General features: G+C 38.2%; 1 protein-coding gene across 2 annotated transcripts in view; it reads left to right on the top strand.

Annotated features, from left to right (window-relative positions):
• Mxi1 (MAX interactor 1, dimerization protein) overlaps positions 1-26,013 on the top strand; it is a 61,882-nt gene that overhangs the window by 21,200 nt on the left and 14,669 nt on the right. For both annotated transcript variants that reach the window (XM_042689381.1, XM_042689382.1), the window contains exon 3: positions 9,454-9,483. In XM_042689381.1, the coding sequence (XP_042545315.1) occupies positions 9,454-9,483 (30 nt within the window). The remainder of the gene's footprint in view (positions 1-9,453; positions 9,484-26,013) is intronic.

Below are 26,013 nucleotides of genomic sequence, written 5' to 3'. Positions count from 1 at the left end.
TATATATATATATATGTATGTATGTGTGTGTGTATATATATATCCAAGGGCTTTGTTAGAGGAATGAAAATATTTAGGTAAAATAGGAAGATAGTGATCCTGATCTATTTTTTAAGGAAAAGAGGAAGACTGTGTTTTTCATCTTGTGAATCGTAATATGAATTGATAAGGGAAGGGGCCTTAAAGCAAAAAGGAAAAGAAAAAAGATGTTTGTCCTTCAACCAGAACAGATAATACTTTTTTTCCAAATAGATTTCTTTGGCATATGCTTGTCTATATGTACTGAGACATAATCAACCTCCACTTTTGAAAATTTTTTGTAGCATCTGGCTGTATTTTTGTTCCAGGAAGCTATGAATCCCAAGGTGTCTTGTCATGAAGTTTTCAAAGGTCCTTTCCTAAAAGAGGACCAGCAGATGCTGCCTTTCCCATTGATATGAAGAAATTAAAGGGGACTTTGTTCCTGATTCCTTAAACTTTATCTAGGAATGATTCACTTGGAGGGTGGGCTGTCCTAGAGGCATTGGGTAGGCCTTTGGGTTGTTGGGTAGTCCTTTGGGGAGTCAGGGTAGGGACTGAGCAGCAGGGAGCTCTTGGTGCAGAAAACAACTAGAAGTTCCCATAGACATCAATTGTAGTTTGCTCATGAGATGGAAATTCTGTTCTGCATTTCAGACCTCACTGAGGCAAGGATTAAGTCTTCTCCCTTTAATTTGCCTATAGAACAGCATGATGCCTTTTTGTCTCTTCTTAAACTATTATGCCTTTCAAGCTTAAAAAAAATTTGTGCCTGTCCTGGGACTTGAGGGCCTGGACACTGTCTTTAAGCTTTTTTGCTACAGGCTAGTACTCTACCACTTGAGCCACAGCTCCACTTACATCTTTTTTGGTGGTTAATTGTAGGTAAGAGTCTCATGGATTTTCCTGCCTGGACTAGCTTTGAACCACAATCCTCACATCTCAGCCTCCTGAGTAGCTATCATTACTGGCGTAAGCCACTCATACCTTGCTTAAACTTAAAATTTTAAATTATAAAATTAACCTAAGTTTAATGTATTTATGTATTTGGGTGAATTTATGTGATTTGTTGTAGAGAGGTATGCTTAAGATGACAATATGGTATAATATACAACATTTAAAGACATAAATATAAATTTGTTAGCTCCTATAGTTTCTCTGGCTATATAATGAGAAATTATGGGCCTCTTTAGCAATTTTACTTCAGTCTACACATAGATTAAAACAAAAACTTGTTTTCAAAACTTGGAGATTAGAAAGAGTACCATTTAGGAAATGGGACCTGAATTGTGTCATACTGTAATTTCTATTTTCTAGAAACCAAGCTTATGACCACGTGACACTTCTCTTCATCCCTTAATGTTTTCATTTGTGATAGAAGAAGATGTATGAAGTCCTCACCAAGGCTCCTTATTCTGCTGGAGTTCTAAGACTCTGATAGTTTTAATTAATTATTAGAATTCAGTTTTACCCCTCTGTCATTGAATGTATAGCATTTTTTACTAACAGCTGAAGGATTAGAGGCATAAGTAAGACATACATTTCTAGAGTTTGCAAAGTACATAATGGGTCATTAATAGGGCAATCTTTGTCAGCCCTTATTCTTAACACAGACTCTGCTTAGGGTTTTGACTAATGTTTTTCTTTCATGGTAATGTACCTGTTAAGATTCTACTATATTGTGTGAGACCACAGTTCTGACCACTGTGATTTTTTTTTAAATTTTTATTTATTTATTTATTTAATTTTTGGGTCCGGTCGTGGGGCCTGAACTCTGGGCCTGGGCGCTGTCCCTCAGCTCTTTAGCTCAAGGCTAGCACTCTACCACTTGAGCCACAGCACCACTTCTGGCTTTTTTCTTTTTGCTTATGTGGTGCTGAGGAATCAAACCCAGGGCCTCAGGCATGCAAGGTAAGCGCTCTATCACTGAGCCACCTTCCCAGCCCCTGACCACTGTGATTTAGCACAGCATGTGAGAGACTTAGTAAAATCATACATATATTTTCTGATAGTGCCTGAGGGAACTCAGACCTTGCACCACCTAAAACTGAGGAAGGAAATTTCTAATGGGGATTTAAGTTTCAAGCAAAGAAGAGAGAAAGAAATCTATTTTAGAATATATTAAGGTAGATCTGTTTATGTGTGAGGTTTAGGCTAGGGCTTATGAAAGAACTAGTATATTAAACTGAAACACTAGAAATAATTTTTCCTTAACTAATTTATTTAAGATTTGTGCTTTATGAAGGAGGAGTGAAATATTAACATCTAATAGCAGAGTATTTGGGAAATAGTTTATTTCTTTTTATTTATTGTTGTTCCCATGAGTTATATTGGGCCGCCTTTAATGAAACAGGTTTTCTTCTACCTCAAGGTCTTTTTGTGTCCCCTGTTCCCTGTTGGCAGTCAGTCTTCCTCTCCCTCCTTTGCCCAGTTATCTCTGTCTAATAGCAGTCTTCCTCAACAGGCCATCGCCTACTTGGGGAAGTCGTTCTTCATCCACTGGAATAGATCAGATCCTTACAGCCTTGACAGTGTTCATCATGTTTGCACAAATAGTTGTCTTTTTAAAAAATAGTAACAAAGAGGAAGTATAGGCCTCTCAGGAGAGTGAGCAGTGGAACCCAGAACCTGTTGTCACATAAATAGTTGTCTTGATTGTTTCTTTAAAATTTGTGGCCCATTTGTTGTACTGAAACCTTCTCTGAGATGAGGATCCAATCTCTTTTGCTTTATTCTGCAGTGACAGTTTTCTCCACTACCTATCACTGTGCTCTGTGCAGTGGGCGTTTCTCAAAGAATGAAAAAATTTCAACTTTACATAGACTTATCTGCAATGGAAATTCAGAGTTTTTATTTTTTGTTGATTATTATTTTTTTTTGTGCCAAATACCATATTAGGCTAGAAGGAAAAATGATAGAAGAAAATACAACTTTTGCTTTGGCAAACTCTTCTATTTTGTGTTTTAAGGGGTGTTAATGACACTGTGTTTGCAAAGGAAAACAATACATAATACCTCAAGAATAAAATCTTGGCTGGGAATGCAACTTAGTGGTAGAGTGACTGTCTATCATGCATGAAGCCCTGGTTTCAATTCTTCAGTACCACATAAACAGAAAAAGCCAAAAGTGGTGCTGGGGCTCAAGTGGAAGAATGCTTTCCATGAGCAAAAGAAGCTCAAAGATAGTTCCTAGGCCCTGAGTTCAAGCCCCACGACTGGCAAAAAAAAAAATAAACACTCCAAATTGCCTTTTTTTTTTTTTTTTGAGATAGGATCTCATTCAACATCGAAATTCTCCTGCCGCCTGGGATTACAGGTGTGCCCATTCTTTAATTAACTATACTGTAGTAAAAAAGCAGAATGCTGTACTTTATTTGAAAGAACACTCACCGTATTCCATGTTGTGGAAATCAAAAGCTTGTCAATTTTGGCCGTAAATGTTGGTCTGAGCCTGTGCCATATACATAGTAGTTGCATTGTTTTAAGGTGACCTAAAAAGAGTAGGTAACAAACTTATGCTTGAATTTCAACTTGTTGTACACAGTGATTTCTTCTCTTTAGCCTCCTGTGGCTATTAAAGGCTCTTGCCACATCAGCAGTGTTTCAGTTCCACCTGCTAGATCAAGAATGTTTAAAAACAAAACTTTCCTCCTGCTTTGGTTTAACTTTTTAATTTTTAAAAACTTTATTACTTTCTGAACTTCAAAATGTGTACAAGGGGGTTGTAATTTAACATGTCCATCTGTGTCCAGTGCTCTGTTCATCCTTCTCCTTAGTCCATCTCTACCTATTTCCCACTGTATCACATATGCACCTTGAGTATTCTTGCTATATTTGTCTCCTTTTTCTTAGATCCACTCCACCTCCCCCAAACCATAGAATAAAGACATTTTATTTTAGAAGGAGTGATTGTATCATTGTATTTTCAGCTTTATAGCCCTTCTTCGCAGTCTTTATGGATTTTTAAGGTTGAGGAGGAGAAGAAGAGAGTGGTAAGTTATTTTTCAAGGATAATTTTAGAGAATTTTTCCCAGTGGAAGTTATTTCAGATGCGTTCTCTATTTTTATTTTATTTTATTTTTTTGTCGTGGGGCTTCAACTCTGGGCTTGGGCGCTGTCCCTGCGCTCTTCAGCTCAAGGCGAGCGCTCTACCACTTGAGTCATAGTGCCACTTCCAGTTTTCTGGTGGTTTGTTGGAGATAAGAGTCTCAGGGACTTTCCTGCCCAGACTGGCTTTGAACTGCGATCCTTGGATCTCAGCCTTCTGAGTAGCTAGGATTACAGATGTGAGCCACTGAAGCCTGACATTCTTATTCTTAAACATGTACCTGTTCGTTCAGAGAAGAACTAAATGAAGACTTGTTTTTGTGAATCTTTTTTTTCTTAGATTTTTCTATATTAAAATCTTTATTCAATTAAAAAACGTAAAATTTCAGGACAAATAAAAGGAGATTAGTAGCAGTTAAAGTCTTAATGGCTATAATATTGTTGAAGGTGGACACAGCTTCTGAGATGTGTTTCTTTGACCATAACTGAGTTCAATGAATAATTTTCAAGAAAAAAAAGTCTCACACTAAACTGACTCAGGCTTTCTATTAAATACTTCGTTGAAGCATGAGTTGCCTGTTGCTGGTTTACTTGTGGACATACCCCTCCCCTGAAGTATAGCCTTTTTAAGTCAGAAAGACAGCTGCTTCTCTTGGTATTCGATGAGAGGCTTTTTTTGGGGAACGGGGGGTGTCAAAATACTGAATGGATGGTGTTGAAGATCGCAAGTCATATAACTCAGGGTTTCATGTAGTACAGTTCTCTGTTTCACAAAGGTAAGATATTATCAGCATCTTATGGTTAGAGCACAGGTGGCCAAGAGATGAGTTCAGTGATCAGCTTAAGCCTTATGGCACAGGTGTTGATTGATTTTAACAGCAAGCTAAATCTTAAGCAGTATGTACACTACTCTAACCAGGCAGCACTGTTGAAGAAAACTTTCTTTTAGATTTCTCCTTAGATATGAAATAGCATTGCTTCCTTTTGGATATAGCATGGCTCTTTTATCATTTCTTTTCCAGGGAGGACAGTTTTCCAGATACTAATCTAAATATACAAATTGGATGGCATGCTCTTCCCAGATCCTAGTTTTAGTCTGATTATAATACTGATTGATATAAGCATGCATTAAAAAATTATCTCTCACATATTTTTGTTAGACCGCTTTTCCTTTTTTATTTTGGTTTACCCTATTTAAAAATCCCATGAATGTGAAGGCTGTCATTTTCCTTCCACAGCAGCTCCACTCTTGAGTAATGTCATTCCTACGCTTTATTTCAGACTGCCACTGAAAGATTAAAGTTTACATATTAGAGCCATGCTGGAGTGAGTGAAAGCTCACAGCTCTAGTGGATGTAATAATGCCCATCCAAGGAGGATTTCTCCCCAAAAGGGATGTTATTTGTCAGGTAGGGGCAAGATTGTCTATGATTCAGTGATAAAATGATAGAAACACCTTTCTCTGTCCTTGGAAGTTGTTTAGCATTTAGAGTAAGGATGTCAAAGAGCAGGATAGTCATTAGTATTTGCCCTCAGAAGTACATTTCATTAGAAGTAAAGTGTGTTGGCTAGCTAAATGGGTGAGACTCCTCACTGCATCTGAACCTTGCAGTGAATTTATCATAGTTGGGTGTTGCAATGACACATCATTAGAAGGACCTGATTGACACAGACTGTCAGAGAAGCAAAGGGGTTGTTTTGGGTATGCTAATGTTTGATACGTTTAATTACTTGTGGCCATCACTGTTTGACCTGTTATTTTCTATGTGTGCGTATAATTAGACTCTTTCTGCCTGCAAAGCTGCTAACCATGGTATTGTCCACATAGCTGACTATATGACCAAGATACCTGCCATGTCTTTCAATGTGTCTTACCATTGTGCATGTGTATTTGCTCGCTTGATGCTAGGCTAGTTCCAAGCATCAAAACCTTTTGAAAACCTATCTGATGGTCTCATGTTGCATACTTAAGAAAATGTCTTTTACTTAGTAGCATGCATTAGTTGTACAAGCTGGAGTTTCATTGTGACATTTCCATACATGTATAAATGCATCCTTGTCAACTTCCTTACCCTTTCTCCCCACTTCTTAAATATATAATATAGAATCTATTTTCATGTTTGATGTATTTTTAATCTTGTGAAAAATAATAAAAATAGCCAGGTGGAGTAGCACAGGCCTGTAATCCTGGCACTTTGGAAGCTGAGGCAGGAGTGTTCTGAGTTTCGGCTAGCCTGAGCTATGTAGTGAAATCTTATCTCAAAAACATAAAGTCTGAAAGCAGTAGCTAACATTTATTGAGTCCTTACTATGTGTTAGATGCTTTCACATATTTTTCTTTATTTCTTACAATAACTAGCCAGAGTTTTAAAATGAGGAAACTGTGAATCGGAGAAGTTAAATAATTTGTCCTAAAGTTAATACAGCTAGTGTGAGCAAGAGTTAATATTAAACTCAAAGTTCTTAAATACTATGAGTCTGTATGCCCCCTATACCGTGTTACCTGATTTTGCTTTGAACTTCATAGCTCTGCATTTTTACTTACCCCTTCTACTTTGAATGGCATCCTTAACACGTTCTAGACTTTACCAGTGGCAAATGTACTCCTTGCTCAGGTCCTGGATCAAATGCTATCCTTTTCTAAAAGTTTCCTTGTAGCCCCATTTGGAGGTAAATTTGCCTTTGAACTCCCCCAACATTGTACTTCTCTTCCTATGTTTGTGTTACTTTGAATTGTGGTCATGCCTATACATGTCTTAATTTACCAACTGGAAATTCTGGAGCCTAACACAGCCTAGAACACTGAAAGTACTAATACTTTTTAACTTGGTATTAACTTACCAGAACAGTGAAAATGAGAAGAATATGGCAGTATCGTAATGATTAGTATATTTGTGGTCATTCTTGTTATTATTTGGGAGTCTTGCTAAATTTTGTTAGTGGTATAACTAAATGTGACATATAATTTCTGATTTGGTGAAAAAGTTCTGTTTGAGAGAGAAAAAAAGAACCTGCTGCTTTAATTTTTTTCACAGCAGGGAGTCAGATTAAGTTCTTTAGAATAAGAACTTATTCAGTGTAATATTGGAATTCCACAATTGGTTATCTTTGTGTATATTATCATTGGCACTTTATTTTTCAATCTTTTTTTTTTTTTTTTGGGTCCAATCGTGGGGCCTGAACTCTGGGCCTGGGCGCTGTCCCTCAGCTCTTTAGCTCAAGGCTAGCGCTCTACCACTTGAGCCACACAGCGCCACTTCCGGCTTTTTTCTTATGTGGTGCTGAGGAATCAAACCCAGGGCCTCGAGCATGCAAGACAAGTGCTCTACCACTGAGCCACCTTCCCAGCCCTATTTTTCAATCTTAATTGGTACCCATGGGTTTGTCAGATTGTTGAGAACAAGTTTACAGTGACCAGAATCTACCATTTTCTATTTAAAATGTTTGTATTTATTATTTGCTCTCATATTTTATGTGTGAATTGTCTCTTAATTTTGTTTTACTTACTTTTCCTCTCAGAGAAACCCAGTTCTGTTTGCCAAGGGGCAGAGAATCTCATCTTTGATTAGCCATTCATATTTTGAAGAATGTTTTTACTTAAAATACCTTTAAGCCGGGCGCTGGTGGCTCACGCCTGTAATCCTAGCTACTCAGGAGGCTGAGATCTGAGGATCGCGGTTCAAAGCCAGCCCGGGCAGGAGAGACCGTGAGACTCTTATCTCCAATAAACCACCAGAAAACCGGAAGTGGCGCTGTAGCTCAAGTGGTAGAGCGCTCGCCTTGAGCTGAAGAGCTGAGGGACAGCGCCCAGGCCCAGAGTTCAAGCCCCACGACCGACAAAAAAAAAAAAAAAAAAAAAAAAAACCTTTAAAATATGCCATTTCTCCCTTTTAAAACTTGTTCTTTAACATCTCATCTAAACAAAAAAGAACAATCAAAACTGTTAATGCTTATATGGTGATAGAGGTTTCATTTAAATTGTCTCTTCTAAAGTGGAATATCCAACTATGTTTTTTTAGTCTTTTTGTAAAAATCTTAATTGTACACATATGTGTTTCCTGTTAATTTGTCTACTCTTGAAACTTCCTAAGATTCTTTTTTTACATTTGTTTAGAGAGAAATCCTTTTATTAACGTCTTTAAAATGAATATCAGTTTATTTTCATCCTATTACTGAAACTGCTAAGGAAGCAAAAGGTAGATGGGAGACAGTACTGGCTTGGCTACCGCACCAGTAAAATCCCCACAACTAATGAGCCTGATGCCTCTACTTTTGGCCCGGGAGCCAGGTCTCTGAGCCTCAGTATTCTCGTTAAAGCAGAGGTTGCTGCATGTGGTGGCACATGCTTCTAATCCTAGCATTCAGGAGGCTGAGGCAGAAAGATGGGAAATTTGAGGCCAGCCTCAACCACATAGTGGAACTCTGTCAACACAGGCTTAAGTGGTAAAGCCCTGAGTTCATGTCTCAGTACCACCAAAACCAAAGAAAAGAAGGAGCACAGTTTCAGGAATAAAATGAGACAGTATGTTTTAACTGCTTTGCGTGCTGTGTAGCAGAAGGTGTTCAGTAGATGAGAAGTGTCATAGCAATACTAAGCGGCCAAATGAGAAACTCGCCAAATAACCAGGGCTAGCATTTTGAGTTATAGTCTGCTAGTCTTTTATAAATGTCATAATTTTATTAATGTATATTCCTTTTCTTTCTATTACTATATTTTTCTTCCTTGTTTAACTTTTCCTTGTTGTGTTTCACACAAAAGGCAGGAATGCTTGCATTTACTTGTATCCCTTAGAAGTAAGACAAATGTGTTGCTGTTTCTGTGGTAGCCGAAACTTCCCATTTTTCTGTGTTTAGGAATAGGTAGGTAGACGAGATCTTCATATATATGTGTTTAAAAAAAATAGGATCATGTTGAAAATGAACTATACAACTTGAGGGTAGGTCTGGGAGGGAAAAACGAGAGAGTGGGGGAAGAGTAACTCTGTCCAAAAAGAAATGTACTCTTTACCTGACTTGTGTAACCGTAATCCCTCTGTATATCACCTTTATAATAATAATTAAATTTTAAATAGGATTGTGTATGAATTCTAACAATGTCTACAATCAATAAAATATAGGGAGAAGAGTAAGTACTGGTATTAATTTTATTAGAGTAGCAGTAATTCTCCAGTTTCAGAATATTTAGAAGTATTAACTGAAAACACAATATCTGAATGAATGGTCCTAATGTCTGTAGACTTTTTTAATGCATGAGATTGTAGAAGTCTGAGTGTATATTGCATTGTTATATTGGCTGGTGGTGGTATAGTAGTAGGTAAACTCATCTCTCTTTCTGTAGCCTGATTAGCAAGCATGGCTAATGTTCTGTCTTTTTCCCTTTTTCTTTTAGATCTACACACAATGAGCTGGAAAAGAATCGGTGAGTCAGTAATAAGGTGCCACTTTGGCTAGGTTTAAAATGCAAACTCACCATTTTACATGTAAAAAATAATGTAATAGTGCAAATGTAGTCATAATTTTAAAAATGTTTGGCTTAATGATCCTAAATGTTTGTGTGTATATTCTCCACAAAAAAATGATTTAGAAAATAGGCTTTTGTTTGTTTATTGTGATGGTCCTGGGGCTTGAACTCAGGTCCTGGGCACTGTTCCTGAGCTTTTCTGCTCAAAGCTAGTACTCTCCCACTTGGGTCACAGCTCTACTTCTGGCTTCTTTGGTGCTTAATTTGAGATAAGAGTCACACGGACTTTCCTGCCAAGGCTGGCTTTGAACCATGATCCTCAGATCTCAGCCTCCAGAATAGCTAGGATTACAGGCATGAGGCACTGGCACCCAGCATAAACTATCAAAACTAGAAGTAAAGAGGTTTTTAAGCTCATCTCAATGTTGACCTTATGGGTAGCCTCCTTTATTTCTGTCTTTGAAAAAATATCATTTACAATAGGCTCATAGCTTAAATATGGTCTTGATGAAGGTTTAGGTTCTGAAATATTTCATAAAGATAACAAATTGGAATGCATTGGGTCTTGCTTTGTAGTTTGTCCATTCATTCATGTATTCAACAAATACCTATCAAGCATCAATCATAATGTCGTTGCCAGGCAAGTAGAAGGCTCTACATAGGAAATATAAGAATGTTTAGAACATTTTTGGCCCTTATGGAACACAAAGCTTTGTGGAAAGTAAGACAAGTGGTTAAGATGATAATGTATAATATGGTAAGAATGGTAATGGCAAAGCAGAGAGTACTTACTGGAGGATACTGAAAGATGGTCACTTGGTTCCCCTTTGAGGAAGCCTTAGAAGCCCTGTAGAGGATGGTAAGGGAGCATTGTATACTAAGGAAACGACAAGACATTCAGTATGAGTATCAAGGATTAGAGCATGAAGTAAGCTAGACAAGATGTTGAAGAGTCTGTTTCACACTGTGTTGCAGATGACAAGATTCTTGTCCTGTGAGGGGTAGATAGCAGTAGTCCTTTAAAAATGGGTTGTTACATGATCAGATTTGGGAAGGTTACTTAGGCTTCTAAGGGGTTGGTCAGGTGAGGGATACCAGCATCCTTTTGAATATTGCAATAATTCAGGAAAGAGACAATGGCAGCCATAGATATAGAAACATTAAATAAAGACAGTGTGGAGTGGAAACAATAGAAATTAATGGCTAGATGATTTACCATCTGCAGAGAATTGGAAAATAAGTAAAGATTAAGTTTGATAGAAAATACATGAATTCTAGAGTAAAAATATTCTCATTTATAGAGATTCAACTAATAATCAGTTGGAATTGTCTACAGCAGCCCTCCCTCCCACTGTTGCTGTTTTGGGTTTTTTGTTTTGTTTTTTGTTTTTGGTGGTGGTGGTAATATAGATTGAACTCAGGTCTCTTGCTTACTAGGCTAGTGCTGTACCATTTGAGACTTACCATCAACCCTGCTCATTTTTGTTGTTTATTTTGGATTCTAACAGACATTTTTGCCCAGCTTGGCATCAGACTACTAGCCTCCAAATCTCAGCCTCCTGAGGAGTGAGGATTACAGGTGTGAACCATCAGTTCCTGGATTGTACCAGCCACTCTTGACAAACAGGAAATCATGATTTGCAACTAGAACAGATCTTACAGATGGACTGGCCTAAGTGCCTTGTTACTGGGGAGTATGGATGTCATATCTTCCTGAAGAGACTTAGCATATCCCTTCAGGAAGACTTCATAGTTTTTGCTACTTTGTTAGCACAGTGTTCTGTTCACTTCTCCCATTGTGAGAGTGGTTGTGGTTATTAGTTCATAATCTTATCTGCCAAATGACTGTGACTGCATTGGAGGCAAAGATTTTTATTTGGTTCATTGTATTTTCAGTCTGGCATTTATTGCATATATGCTGATGGCCTACTGTTTTTGTCTGTTTTAGGATTTTTGTTGTTATTATTATTATTAGCAGTCCTGGGGTTTGAACTCAGGGCCTTGCATTTGTTAGGTAGGCATTCTCCCGAGACAAGCCTGCAACCTGTAGATGGTGGCTTTAATTTTGAGTGAAGGCTGAAGTTGGAGTTCAAACTTGAGTGATGTGTTAGTGGCATAACAGTTTATTCAGTAGGGAATCTTCCATTTTAAAAGAAGTCTTAGACTTGGCACAGTAGCCAATGCCTATAATCTCAGCTATTTGAAAAACAGAGATCAGGAAGATGGAGGTTTGAGGCCAGCCCAGGCAAGAAGCTAGTGAGATCCCGTATCAATCAATAAGTCAGACTACATAGGGAAGTTGTAGTTAAGAGGAGCTTGGTCTAAGGCTAGCTCTAGCAAAGCATGAGGACCTTACCTGAAAATAATTAAAGCAAAATGACTCAAATGGTAGCCTGCACAACAAGCATAAAGCCCTGAGTTCAACCTCAGTACCACCACTACCCAAAACCATCCCAAAACAAAAACCTTTTTCCTACCTTATGTTTATATTTTTGGTATATTAAAGCTATAGATAGCTTAAAGGAAGTATCTGGTTGGTTAATTGTGACAAAAAAAAAGAATAATAGTTCTGAAGAGCTGGGCTGGGTATGGTACATAGCATAGAGAAGGTAGATAGGCTTTGTTTGTAATAAGGAGGTTTGTTCCCAAGGAGTCTTGTCTGCCTCACTCATTTATGGAGAAACAACAATTTGCCCAAGGGACTCCAGCATATAAAACATCAACAACATGGACTGGATGGGTGACTTGAAGAGAAAAGTGAAACTGAGGCATCTTCCTTTTATAGGGTTAACTGAATGGAAGAAAGAGCCGGATGTTGGTAGCTCGTTCAGGAGGCTGAGATCTGAGGATTGCCGTTCAAAGCCAGCCTGGGTAGGAAAGACTGTAAGGCTCTTAACTCCAGTTAAAAAACAAAATCCTGGAAGTGGAGCTGTAGCTTAGTGGTAGAGCTCTAGCTTTGAGCACAACAGCATCTCGGCCCTGAGTTCAAGCTCTAGAACAGACACAGGCACACTCAGAGAGACAGACAGACAGACACACACACATATGAGAGACCATGCCAGGTGTCTAGAGCTGGGTTGTTTTGCTCAAGCAACTAATCTGTGTACATTATGTAACTAAAGCCCAGTGCACATTGATATTTTATACAGTTTGCACCTATGTTCAGATTATGCCCTATAATCATGCTGCATCCACATGTTTTGCAACTTTCAGCCTCTTGGCTTCAATCAAGTTTATGAGGAACGTGGCAGAAAACATGTTATACTCACACTGAATTTTAAGTAATTCATTCTTGAAGTAATTCATAATTCCTGAAAATTTGCCACTCATGTATCTTACATTCTTGCCATAAGATACTTTTTTCCCTTTTAGTTGGGTTCTAAAATTTTGTATGCAAATCTCTCGAGTTCATGATTTCTTTTTTCTTTTTCTCTTTTTCCCCCCCTAAGGTAAATGTAGTAAGAATAGGAGATTTTAAATTATCAGCAAATGGCAGAGTAATTCCAGATGGCTCTTTTAACTAAAACCCTAAGATGGCTGAAGGTCTGGACTGGCTATGAAGAAGCAATAAGTACTAAACATTGATGTTCTGACTCTCAAAATCACAGCAAAGCCTGGTGGTGGAGATTTTGTGTCTGAGATACCCTGAGTACTTCATTTTGACCTACAATTAACTCCAGGATGTCTACAGCTTGTTAATGAGCTATTGGTAGTTTCAGAACACAGAAATTTAGATTCTTTTTTGCATAGCTTCTGGGTTCTGGTTTCTTCCTGAAACCATGTTGGTTATGCTGGGCCTGATCTACATGGTTCAGATCATTTGTTTCCTGTGTGGTAGCCCTGTCCCACAGCAGGTCATAGCAGGCCCACAAGTTGGAGGAAAAGCAGAATACCCTTGGATTCCTCAGGAACCTATATGAATTATCTAGTGGTAAACATAATGAGTCTTGGAGATTGAAGAATTAAGAATTCACTTTGTCCATTAGCTTCTCTTATGAATTTGTTCTTTGCCGGAGAAGAAACTTTAATACAGATTTTAGATCGCTTCATTGCCTTTTCATTTTCTTAATTCAAATTACTGATGATGTTTTCAACAGTCAACAACTTTAACAGGACTTTAATGGTCAAGAACCTTAGTGCTGACTGCAGGAGAGGCCATTCAGCCTTAATTGCTGTCATTCCATTGAAACAAAAGGCTTACCCTTATTACAAGTTTGGCAAAGCTAGAAAGGCTACATGAGGACACTGGACTAATAACGCCTTCCTAGGCAGAGCAGAAGTGACGGAGCAGTGTGATAAGAGAATGATGTCCAATGAGTAGCAATGCATACTCTTCTTCTTTTTTTGGGGGGGGGGGTCTGGTCATGGGGCCTGAACTCTGGGCCTGGGCGCTGTCCCTCAGCTCTTCAGCTCAAGGCTAGTGCTCTACCACTTGAGCCACAGCGCCACTTCCGGCTTTTTTTCTTTTTGCTTATGTGGTGCTGAGGAATCGAACCCAGGGCCTCTGGCATGCAAGGCATGCACTCTACCACTGAGCCACCTTCCCAGCCCGTGCATAGTCTTCTTGTAAAGGATCTTCATATACCTCAGAAGGAAAGATGACCCTGTTCATAGGATAAGCCTTCACTTTTTGCAGGGGCTGGAATCCTCCTATTTACACTTCTGCTAGCAGTAGGGATGATAAGCACATGCCACCATAACCAGTTTGTTCTTTTGAGATGGGGGTCTCACGAACTTATTTTTTGCTTCAGCTGGCTTGGAACTGTAGTCCTCCCAGTCTTAACCTCGGCATAGCTAGAATGTCAGGTGCATCCTTCCTCCTTCTCTCTCTCCTTTACTCCCTACCTCTTCCTTTCCACTTTGGGTCCTCCTCCTCCTCCTCTTCCTCCTCCTCCTCCTTCTCCTCCTCTTCCTCCTCCTCCTCCTTCTCTTCTTCCTCCTCCTCCTCCTTCTGTTCCTTCTCTTCTCTTTTCTCCCTTCCCCCTTTCCTTTCATTTCTCCCCTCCTCTCCCTTCCCTTCACCTCCCCTCATCTTTCTTCTCTCCCTCTTTGGAACTGGAGATTGAAGTCAAGTCCTCTGCCACTTGAAACATGTCCCCAGCCTTTTAGCTTTTTAGTTTTTCATCTAGGATCTGGCACTCATTTCTTTGAACTGGCTTTGAGCATTAATTTTAGCTGAATTACAGATATGTGCCACCGTACCCAGGTTATTTCTGCTTTTGAGGTAAGAGTCATGCTTGGTTGGCCTCAAACTGGAAACCTCCTGGAGCTAGGCTACAGGAATGTGCCACCACAGCTGGCCTTGACTATTTTGTCTTTTTCTATTTTTAAAATCTTTTCAATAATGTTAATGCACTTGGATTTAAGAAGTAATGCTGACATGTACAAAATAATGAAACAATTCCTACCTTATACACAGAAATTGACTCAAAATGAAGCCTAGATTTGGATCTGAGAGCTAAACTACAAAATTCTTAGAGGAAACTATACCTTTATGACTTTGGGTTATGTAGAGAGTTCTTATATATAACAGCAAAGAAATATCTAGCAATAGAAGAAAATGGAGACACTAGACTATCAAAGTTAAAGACATTTGTGGTTCAGTGGTTCAAAGGAATAGCATAAGGAGGTTAAAAGACAACTTGAAAGGTAGAAGAAAATACTGAGTAGAGATTTGTATTCAGGTCATATAAAGAACTCTTAACAACTAAATAATAAAAAGGTCAATAACCCAGTCTAAAAATGATCAAAGAATTTAAATAGTTATTCAGAATTTTAAAAGACATGCAAATGGCCAATAGGCCAATATCAACAGTCATTACAAAAAGGCAAACCAAAAACATGAGGTCCTGCTAAGATGGCTAACTAGATTCTCATTAATGCTGTGGACATCCATTCATCATAGCAGTTACCAGTAATGGAAAGAAAGGTCCTGAAAACTACACTGACCTTGAAATCTGGCACGCAGAGACCACTGACATCATCACTGGCTGATGGCACTGCCCATATGATTCCAACACTGTGCAGTTACTTAAGACATGTAATTAACTATAAATGAGTTTCTAATATGTGATGCATTTTAGAACAGTATTTTATAATGGAGAGAGGACTATATTATATCTATGTTCTATGTATATATTTACATATAATATAAACTTACAGGGCTGGGAAGGTGGCTCAGTGGTAGAGCGCTTGCCTTGCATGCATGAAGCCCTGGGTTTGATACCTCAGCACCACATAAGCAAAAAAAAAAAAAAAGCCGGAAGTGGCGCTGTGGCTCAAGTGGTAGAGCGCTAGCCTTGAGCTGAAGAGCTGAGGGACAGTGCCCAGGCCCAGAGTTCAGGCCCACGACCGGACCCAAAAAATAATAATAATAAAGAATAAACTTACAGAAAGATATAAAGGTTTTTAAGGTCCTTTAATTAGCAGTTAAATTAACAGGATAAGACCAGATATTGAGAGCATGTAGTAGTTCTGTCAATCTTACTTATAATTTGTTTATATGTGTTGCATTTTTTTTTTGGGGGGGTCGGTTGTGGGGCTTGAACTCAGGGCTTGGGTATTGTCCCTGTACTCTTCAGCTCAAGGCGAACGCTCTATCGCTTGAGCCACAGCACCACTTACGGTTTTCTAGTGGTTTATTGGAGATAAGAGTCTCAGGGACTTTCCTGCCCGGGTTGGCTTTGAACCTCGATCCTCAGATCTCAGCCTCCTGAGTAGCTAGGATTACAGGTGTGAGCCACCACCACCCGACCATGTGTTGCATCTTAAACAACAAAATTAAAATGGGTGATAGTAAATAAAAAAAGGAAAAACCTCATCCAATGCTCCCAGTTTTCCTGATTAGACAAATAAAAATGGCTACTTTGTTTTTTTAGTGTAAAAACGAAAAACTGATACTTGTAATTTAAAAAAAAATCCTGAAGAAAATAGTTTTATTCTTTGCCTTGAAGAAGATAATTTATTTTTTGTGACTTTTTTTAAGGCAGTAGGAGTCTATTACATCAAAAAGCTATAGAGGATGACTTACATAAAATAAGAAGTGATATGTTTTAGACAGGAGAAGACAGTCATTTAGAATTTACTCCTTTTTTGTTTTTTCTTCTGGGGATTGAACCCAGGACTTCATTAGGCAAAGGCTCTGCCATTGAGCTATACCCCCAAGCCTTTATACAATTCTCTTATAAAGCCAGTTAAAGATGTAGGTTAACATTATCAAACAATATGAAAAAAGAACAGCATCATTTGCCAGAGAAATGTAATTGATGTATTTATTTTGTATGCAAGTAAATGACTAATTGTATTTTATAGGAGTAAGAATGCTGCGGACGGCAGGCAACTGAAAAATAGCTGCCAGAGATAGGCACCTGTTGGAGTTAGAATTGCATGTTACATGAGATACAGATGAAGTGATGGGTGGGTTTTGGAGATAAAATGTATGGTTTAATAGAGAAAGCGTAGCCAGGACATTTTTAATGCATTGAATTTTTGTCCAGATAGATTCATAGTTTCTCAGTGACCTCTGTCAGAAATAACTCATTAAAACTAAACTTTCTACTCCTTGACCTGGCTACACATACTGTACTCTGACAATGGCTGACTCCGAGAACAAGGACTGCATGCTACAAACCATGTATTCTCAACACTTCATCTGCCTAATTCATACAGTTTAAATCGATTCTACAAATGATGCATGGGAAGAGATGAGCTCATTAAATCTTTGAAACTAACCCTGAAATTTCACTTGAAATTGTGAATTTGAGATTTCATGTAGAAGTAAACAAGTAATTAAGTCTGATGTTGAATAATTGACATGGTGAGTATTTGAAGGTTATAGCAAAGGTACAGTGTTTTTATCCAAGAATTAGAGAGCTGTGGGTCAGTGACACTGGAAACTTCCATAAGAAAGCACCTCTTACCAAACTATGAATTTGTAATTTAAAAAAACAAAGTTTAATATTTTTTAATATTTAATATTTTCCTGACATAATTTAGGTGATGCAGTACATGCAAAGTTATTTTATGTGACACTTTGAAGAATGTTTATATATATATATAAAACAATATGCCGTAGTTATGATGCTCATAATTACATAGCAGAATTATGCTTTCTTGCTAAATTCTTTTGGTACATATGGTAAAGTATTAATGCAATGTCAATACTATGGTAAATACTGAAAGTTTAATACTAATAAAATATTTACATACCTTTTCTTTTTTTTTCTTCCTCCCTCCCTCTCTCCCTTCCTTCCTTTTTCTTCTTTCCTTCTTTCCCAAAAACAGGTTTGAACCTAGGTCCTTAAACTCTCACTGGCTTTTTCACTCATGACTAGTACTTACCATTTGACCAATACCTCTGCTTCTGGTTTTTGGCTAATTAATTGGAACTAAGTCTCTTGGATTTGTCTGCCTATGCTGGTTTTGGACCTTAATTCACTGATCCTCACCTCCTGAGTAGCTAGGATTATAGGCATAAGCCACCAGCTTCACTTTTTCTTAAACTAATATAAAGATTTCTATCCTAATACACATTCCAGCAATTATACCAAGAGGAGGGGTGTGTGTGTGTTTTACATTTATATGAGTACATATGTATGTAAATTTTTGTTAGATGAGAGATTTCTTTAGTATCTTACGTTTATCTTTTTTAAAATGAAAAGATTCAGATTCTTTTACTTTTTAACTGTTGTGATAGATTATGCCTTTTTTCTACTTATTTAGAAAATGATGTAAATTGAAAGTCCAATAAGTTATAGTGAAAACCTTCCGGTCTAAACAAGGATTCAGTAATGAGGAGAGAATTTTTACATATGGTTACTTGCTAACCAGCTTGGCAAACAAATTAATTCAGCTCTGGGACAGACATGACATATTGTCTACACACATATCTTCCATATTGGTAAAAGTTGGAACTTAATTTATAAGTAAATAACTTCCTTGTTTTGTTTTTATTTTGAGAAAAGCCAGTGAAGACAGATTTTAATACTAAACAATGTGTAGCAGATTATCAAAAAGGTATCTAGAATCCAACACAGATGGCTTCTTTGGGAATATGTAATGCATTGATAAGAGAATTACGCCAGAAAGTAAAAATGAAAACAATTTTTTCTTTTATCTCTACAACTGACAGGCTTAAAATATTATTTACATAACATGTTGGGGGTCTTGCTTTTCTTGGTTGTAGAAAGAAGAGCCCAGTTGGGTATGGTGGTACATGTCTGTAGTTTTAGCTATTTGGGAGACTGAAGGCAGATTATTATAACATGATAACTGTAGTTACAACCCTGAGGTATTTATTTATATTTTATTTTTAGTGTTGGTCCTAGGGCTTAAACTCAGGGCGTGGGTATGGTCCCTAATGAATATGAAGGATTATGTTCCTTTTGCAAAACTATTTACTGATTTGTAAGGAGATATGTAATAAGTTAATCTGTAAATATTATTGTATTCTAGCTCTTAGTTCCTCTCTCTCTTCAACCCTCCCTTTCCCTTTCTGTTTTAATCCCTTTCTTTCTCCCTCTCTCCCTCCTTCCCTCCCTTCCTCTCTCTCCCTACTTTCTCACCCCCCCTCTTTCTCTCCTTCCCTCTCCTTCCCTTTCTCCCCCTTCCCTCTCTTTCTTTTCCTCCCTTCCATATTCCTACCTTTCTTCCTTTCTACTCTAGCTTCCTCCCTCCACTTTCATTTGTATATTTTCACAAGCTACTGAGATCCTTTTTTTTTTGCCCAGAGATCAGGATTCGAACTCAGTACCTGATGCTTTGGTTCATTGCTTAGCACTTTACCCACTGAACCCTTTCTCCAGTCTTGAGAAATCCTCTTTTTAATAGTAACTATTTTGTTGCTATATCTAATGAGTCACTTCTAATGCTCTGGTGATAACTAGATGAAATATGCCCTACAAGGAGGAAAAAGCACACTGTTGCCTAAAACAAAGGACACTATCTCATCTAAACCTTTGTCTGTAAACAATCTGAAGAGAAAGTAGCCACAGGTCAGTAAATTGGAATCCTTTCTCCTCATTATTTGGACAATAAAAGTAGCTTTCCAATAATACACTCACTGCATCAATAATCTGCCAAGTTCACTAAAAATTCTAGGACATCTCCATTTATTTGTCTTTTTCATTCTCAGTGGCTAAGAATGGCTGGAAATTAGTTTTACTGACTGCATTTACTAGAAATTTATACTCTTTAATTGCATTCTCCTTCTGTCTCATATCCATAATACTTAACCTGTGACTATTCAAACCTTTTTTCTTCCCCAACCATTCCCACAGAGTGTAGAGCAAAAGCACAACATTACTGGTTAATTAAAATCACATTCTACTCTACACATAGGGCTTTAGTTTCTCTAAAATAAGGTGTAAGAATTAAGTCCTCTTTAAGATGCTTTCTAAGGTCTAAGTCACTGTTCAGTGGTAGAACACATGGCCAGTATGCTTGAAGCCATGGGTTTGATCTCTAGCACAGTGAAAAATAATTCATCTAAAATGATTTCTTTTGATTCAAAATAATCCTAAAATTTCCAGTAGTCTAGTCCTACTTTTTACTTTCAAATCTAGTTAGAGGGTTTTAGAGAGTCATGGCTTAAGTGTCAGAACTTATGCCTAGCAAGTGAGAGGCCCTGCATTCATACTCCATCGCGCGCACACACACACGAAATCTAGTTTTGACCCAAGGACTAGGACACATATCTATCTCCCATTTCCTAGTTGAAATGGGAGATAGATATGTATATTCTAGTATATACTTCAGACTTTTCTTATTCTGAGAATATGGGTGTTAACTTTGAGCTGCTTCATTGGCTGAATTTTTTATTTACTTATTTATTGCGGTGCTGGTGGTCATCGAACTCAGGGACTTCTGCATACTTGACTATTGTCTGTATTTTCTATCTGTATGTTATATATTATATCTCACACCTCTTTTGAAGTTGTCCTCAAGCACAGAGAGAGGGAGGGGAGTTGGGAAATGCCAAAAAGATTTATAATCAAAATATAAGTAACCTATGCTTTGCTTCAGACAAAAAGAATCATGTAAATGTGTATATATTACAGATTTAGAATGATTTCTTTTTTTTTTTTTTTTTTTTTTTTTTTGGTCATGGGGCCTGAACTCTGGGCCTGGGCATTGTCCCTCAGCTCTTCAGCTGTAGACAAGCGCACTACCACTTGAGCCTCAGCCCCACTTCCAGCTTTTTCTGCTTATATGGTGCTGAGGAATCGAACCCAGGGCCTCAGGCATGCAAGGCAAGCACTCTACCACTGAGCCACCTTCCCAGCCCAGAATGATTTCTAAAGAAGTGAAAAATCAAATTGTAAAATAGGTTTCTGGTATCATTTCTTTTATACTTAAAAAAAAAAAGCAAGCTGGACCTGAGTGGCTCACACCTGTAATCCTAGCTACTTAGGAGGCTGAGATTGGGGGACCTTCATTTGAAGCCAGCCCACACAGAGACCCACCAGATTCTGATCTCCAATAAGCCAGCAGAAAGCTGGAAGTGGAAGCGTGACTCAAGTAGTTAGATTGCCAGCTGTGAGCAAAAAAGCCAAGTTGAGTTAGAGGCCTGTACCAACATACACACACCACCACTGCCGCCACCACCACTGCCACCACCGCCACCACCACCACCACCACCACCACCAACAACAACAACAAAAACAAACCAAACCCAAACAACAACAAAAGCAAAACCATGTATGCACATGGGTGGGAAAGATGCCTGTCAAACCCATATACTTGCTGGGTGTGGCAATATGCACTTGTAATCCCAGAACTCCAGATGTGGGAGCAGGAGGCTGGAAGATCCAGGTAAGCTTGTGCTACCTGGAGAGGTTCTCTCAAAAACAAAAGAGATGCATCCTTGTCAATGCTGGGTGAGGGAGTGAGATTCAACAGGAAACTATGTTAATCTTTTTGTATGGTTTTTTGTAGCAAGAGTGCTTGTGAACCTAAGGGGAAAATATTTTTAAGTAGTAACTATGGACCTATCCACTCATTTCCATAGATTATAAAGAAGAAAGGAATGTTAGAAAATCATGCAGTCTACCCTCAAAACGTAAGCCCCTGACTATTGTGTGCCCAACCAAGCCACTTAGTGACTAAGGCAGGATTAAAGCCCAGGTTTTCTGATTCCTGAGAGGTTTTTTCCCCCACTAAAGATACAGCATATTTTTCACAAAGCCTTTCCTGACCATCAAAAGTGAGCTTTCAACATTCATCACTTACTTACTCTGTCACTTATATGAACTTTAACCCACACTACTTTATGCTATCATTTTCCCTCTTCATAGATCTAGTGTGTTCGTTCTGGATTTATACATAGCATGAGGGCATTGTAACTTGTGTTTGTATCTGACTCAGTACTTTGCACTCAGTACTCAAAGTAAGTACCTTGACTAACAGGTACTTAGTGAGTTACCAATGAATGCTTTTGTGGCATAGCTTGCTGTGTTAGATTAAGAGGGGAGGGAAAAAAAGCTTAAATACCAAATGAGATACACCAATGTGCTCCCCTAACTCTTCCTGTTTTTTGGGGTTTTTTTTTTTGGTGAAACTTGCCACTTGAAGATAGAAAATATTTTAGGAAGGCATGTAGAGAGGTATTTGCAACCCTACAAACATCTTTCCTTTCCAAGGAAAATAGCTTTGTTCCCCACTGCTGCTTCAGAGAACAGTTTGTCCCCATAGGGTATTGTAGGTAATATGAGCCACACAGCAAATATGTGGTGATTGTGCCCCTGATGGGAACTCTGCTCAAGTTGTAGTAGGTGGGAAAAGGCCTCTGGAGAGGGCTGGTTTACAGGCTGGTTTACAGATGATGGCACATTTCTTTCTATATTTGAATTGATACCAGAGACCAAGGAATTCAGTTGTGAATTAAAGTTTTTCTGTAAAGAACATAGAAGTTGTGGCAGATCTTTTTTGTTATTGTTGTTAGGAAAAATTTCCTCAGGATGTGTGAAATTTCCATGTGTCTTGCCTTTCAGAATTTGTCGTCCTGGTCTATCTACATAGTTCTATAACTTAATATTAATGTCTTAGCTAAATTTCAGGTTGCTTTTGAGATACAGACTCTTCTCTGTGATTTTTCATCTGCAGTTTTGTGAATCCTATTTTGCTTCTGATTATTTGTAGCTCTTTGACATCATTAAAAGTCTGTAGACTTATTTAAACAACTAGATGGAAATTTCCATTTCAGCTGGAATAGTGTTCTTAGGCGGGGCCTTAGGAAGACTTTTTTTTTTTCTTGAAAAGCTAATGTTACTTAGTTTAGAATTAATAGCTTTAGGAAAGCATCACAAGATGCTATGACTTTATATAAATGCTGCTAGCCATAGAAATTGTTTCTAAAATGATCCATTGATGCTTAACAGGTGTGCATCTAGAGCCATTCTCATGTTCCCCAATTTAAAAGTGTGTGTGTGTGTGTGTGTGTGTGTGTGTGCGTGATTACACATACTTATACACATCTTTGTCTTTACAAAGATAGATTCCTTTGTTTTAAAAAAAAAAGTGAAGAGTTTGTCTCATTTAAAAGCTGTGAAATAATTAAAGATGAGTTGTGTGTGCGTGTGCCAGTAGTAGAGCTTGAACTCAGCCTATGCACTGTTCTTTAGTTTGTTCGCTCAAAGATAGCCCTCTGCCACTTGAGCCACACCTCCACTTCCAGCTTTTGTTGGTTGATTACAGATATGTCTTATGGACTTTTCTGCCTGGGCTGGCTTTGAACTTCGATCTTCAGATCTCAAGACTCCTGAGGATAATCCTAAGGATTATACACATGAGCCACCGGTACCCAACTTAAAGATGAGTTGTTTAAGTAGGAAATGAGCTGAGCTGTAACTAGTAAATTTCAAATATGGTATATTGGACTTGTTCTGCTGAGAATTTTATTAGAAACTTAGAAAGCATTTATGATTAGCACATCTTGATATAGTATGCTTAGAAGGAAAGATGTTAGTGGTTGTCTTTCTCTACTCTTGAAACAGTAAATGTTTAATTTCCATCTGAAGACTTCTTATATGAATTTGCTTATTGTAAATTATTGTTCATATACTATCATTTTAAAACTAATTGTCTTTAGAATCTGCCATATTCAAATAATATTTTTATTTTAAAAATTATGATCAGTATTTAATAATGCTTGCATGGAAAAGAAAATGTTTTTTTAAAACACGGACTGGAAGATATTGTTAATTTAGTTAGTGCTTCAGTTTTAAAATAATTTTTTTTATGGAAGTGGAGGTATGGCTCAAGTGGTAAAGTGCCAGCCTTGAGCAAAAAGCTAAGAGATATCACCCAGGCCCTGAGTTTAAAGACTAGCACACACATAAAAAAAAAAAATAAAAATAGTAGTATTTTTCCCAGTGATGGTCTTTTATTGAGGAAGCTTTTGAAAATGGTAAAAACTGTATTCTCTTTCTGTACTTAAATTTGAATATGGAAAGCTGGAATGCAAATAGTGTTTGAGTTTGGCACCTTCACTTTGCAATATATGAACCCTTCTACTCAAGTGATGATCCATCAAGTTTCTCAACACTTTTTTTGGACAGAGGCAGTACTGGGGTTTGAACTCAGGGCCTTGAGCCTGATCCAGCTTGCTCACTCAGCTGACGCCCTACCACTTGAACGATACCTCTAGCCTGGCTTTTTTTTTTGCCAGTTCTGGGGCAGAAACTATGGGCATGGGCACTGTCCCTGAGCTCCTTTTGCTCAAGACTAGCACTCTACCACTTGAGCAACTGCCACTTCTGGCGTTTTCTGTAATTTAATTAGAGTAAGCGTCTCACAGATTTTCCTGCCTAGGCTGGCTTCGAACCACAATCCTCAGATCTCAGCCTCCTGAGTAGCAGGATTGTAAGCATGAGCCACTAATGCCTGGCTTATAGCCTGGGTTCTTTTGTTAGTTAATTGGAGACAGAGTCTCACAAACTTCTCTCCCTTGCCTGACATTGAACCATTGCAGATCTCAGCCTCCTAAGTAGATAGGACTAGAGCTGTAGGCTACCAGTGTCTGGTCTTCTCAACATTTTTGCATGAGCTTAGAAAACTTGAGTAAGGAGAGGGTGGATACTATCACAGCTCCGACAGTAGAGAGAAATAGTAGTTACGATCATTCATCTTTTAGTAGCAGTTTTATTAGTACTGTTTTGGCCTTTCTCTCCACCACTTTCCTTTCCCCTTATCCTTTTCTCTTTTGGGTAAAGTAACTAAGAGTTTGATGTAGATACTTCCTTGGTCACTTGATCTTCAAAAAAAAATTGCTACTATTTTTGTCTGTTGTGAGGCTTGAATTCAGGGCCTGGGTGCTGTCTCTGAACTCCTTTGCTCAAGGCAAGCACTCTACCACTTTGAGCCACAGCACTGCTTCTGGTTTTTTGAGTAGGTACTTGGAGATAAGAGTTTCATGAGAATTTTTGTGCCCAGGCTGGCTTGAACCATGATGCTCAGAGCTCAGCCTCTTGAGTAGCTTGATCTTGAAAATTTAGGGATTGTTTTGAACTTCCTTTGAACACTCAGTCTGAAATGACTAATAATAAATCATTGTCAAATATGTATGTGAATATCTCTTAACTGTCCTATGTATCATTAACGCTAAGATTATGTGTTTATTTGTTTTTTATTTTTAATTCAAAATTTTTGGGTGGTCATACGAGTTCATTTGAAGTGGCTTAGTTCCTGGCACTGACAAAGAACTCCTAAAGATAATTACAGATCAACTGACAAGCACTTATTAGGCATTGGACTGTGTGCTAGTTACTGGGGATTTATTGTCTTGACTAGATAGAGACAAAAGATATTATTTGGAAAGTATGTAATTAGTGCTGAGTTGTGTGTCAGGTGGGGGCTGAGGTAAACTAACAGGAGGTAGCCCGGATGGAAGCAAGTGTGAGCAGCTTAGTCAGGAACGATTATTTCTGTGATATGAATGGTTCTCCCTAGGAGTTTGCCAAAACTGTCGTGCCTGCAGTATGTTTGTTTGAAAGAGCTTTCAAGAAGAAATGCTATATTTGAATCTTTCTTGCTCTTTTAATCATGGAAGTATAATTTGCCACTTATTCTGGGATGAAAGTGAACTTGTATTCAGCAGGGATAAAATGTATTGGGGCCTAAAAGTACACCTAGAGAATGGGGTTCAGCTTTTTTATTCTCTTACTTCCTACTATGGACTTCCTACTATATCTGTAGTGACAGCTAAACAGCATTGCCTTTTTGTGTGTGTGTGCCTTTTTGTTCCTAGGGCTTGAACTCAGGACCTGGATGCTGTCGTTGAGCTTTTTTGCTTAAGACTAGCACTCTACCACTTGAGCCACAGTTTTACTTTCAGCATTTTGGTGGTTCGTTGGAGATGAGAGTGTCATGGACTTTCCTGCCCAGGCTGGCTTTGAACCATGATCTTCAGATCTTAAGTTTTCTGAGGAGATGGGATTACAGGTGTGAGCCACCAGCACCAGGCAGCATTGCTATTTTTAATGGCTGTTTTTT

This window comes from Dipodomys spectabilis, unplaced genomic scaffold (genome assembly GCF_019054845.1).
Source record: "Dipodomys spectabilis isolate Male_0828 unplaced genomic scaffold, ASM1905484v1 ptg000125l, whole genome shotgun sequence".
NCBI classification, from domain to species: Eukaryota; Metazoa; Chordata; class Mammalia; order Rodentia; family Heteromyidae; genus Dipodomys; species Dipodomys spectabilis.
Note: the sequence above shows the minus strand (reverse complement) of the source record. Positions and strands in the feature narration are given on the sequence as shown.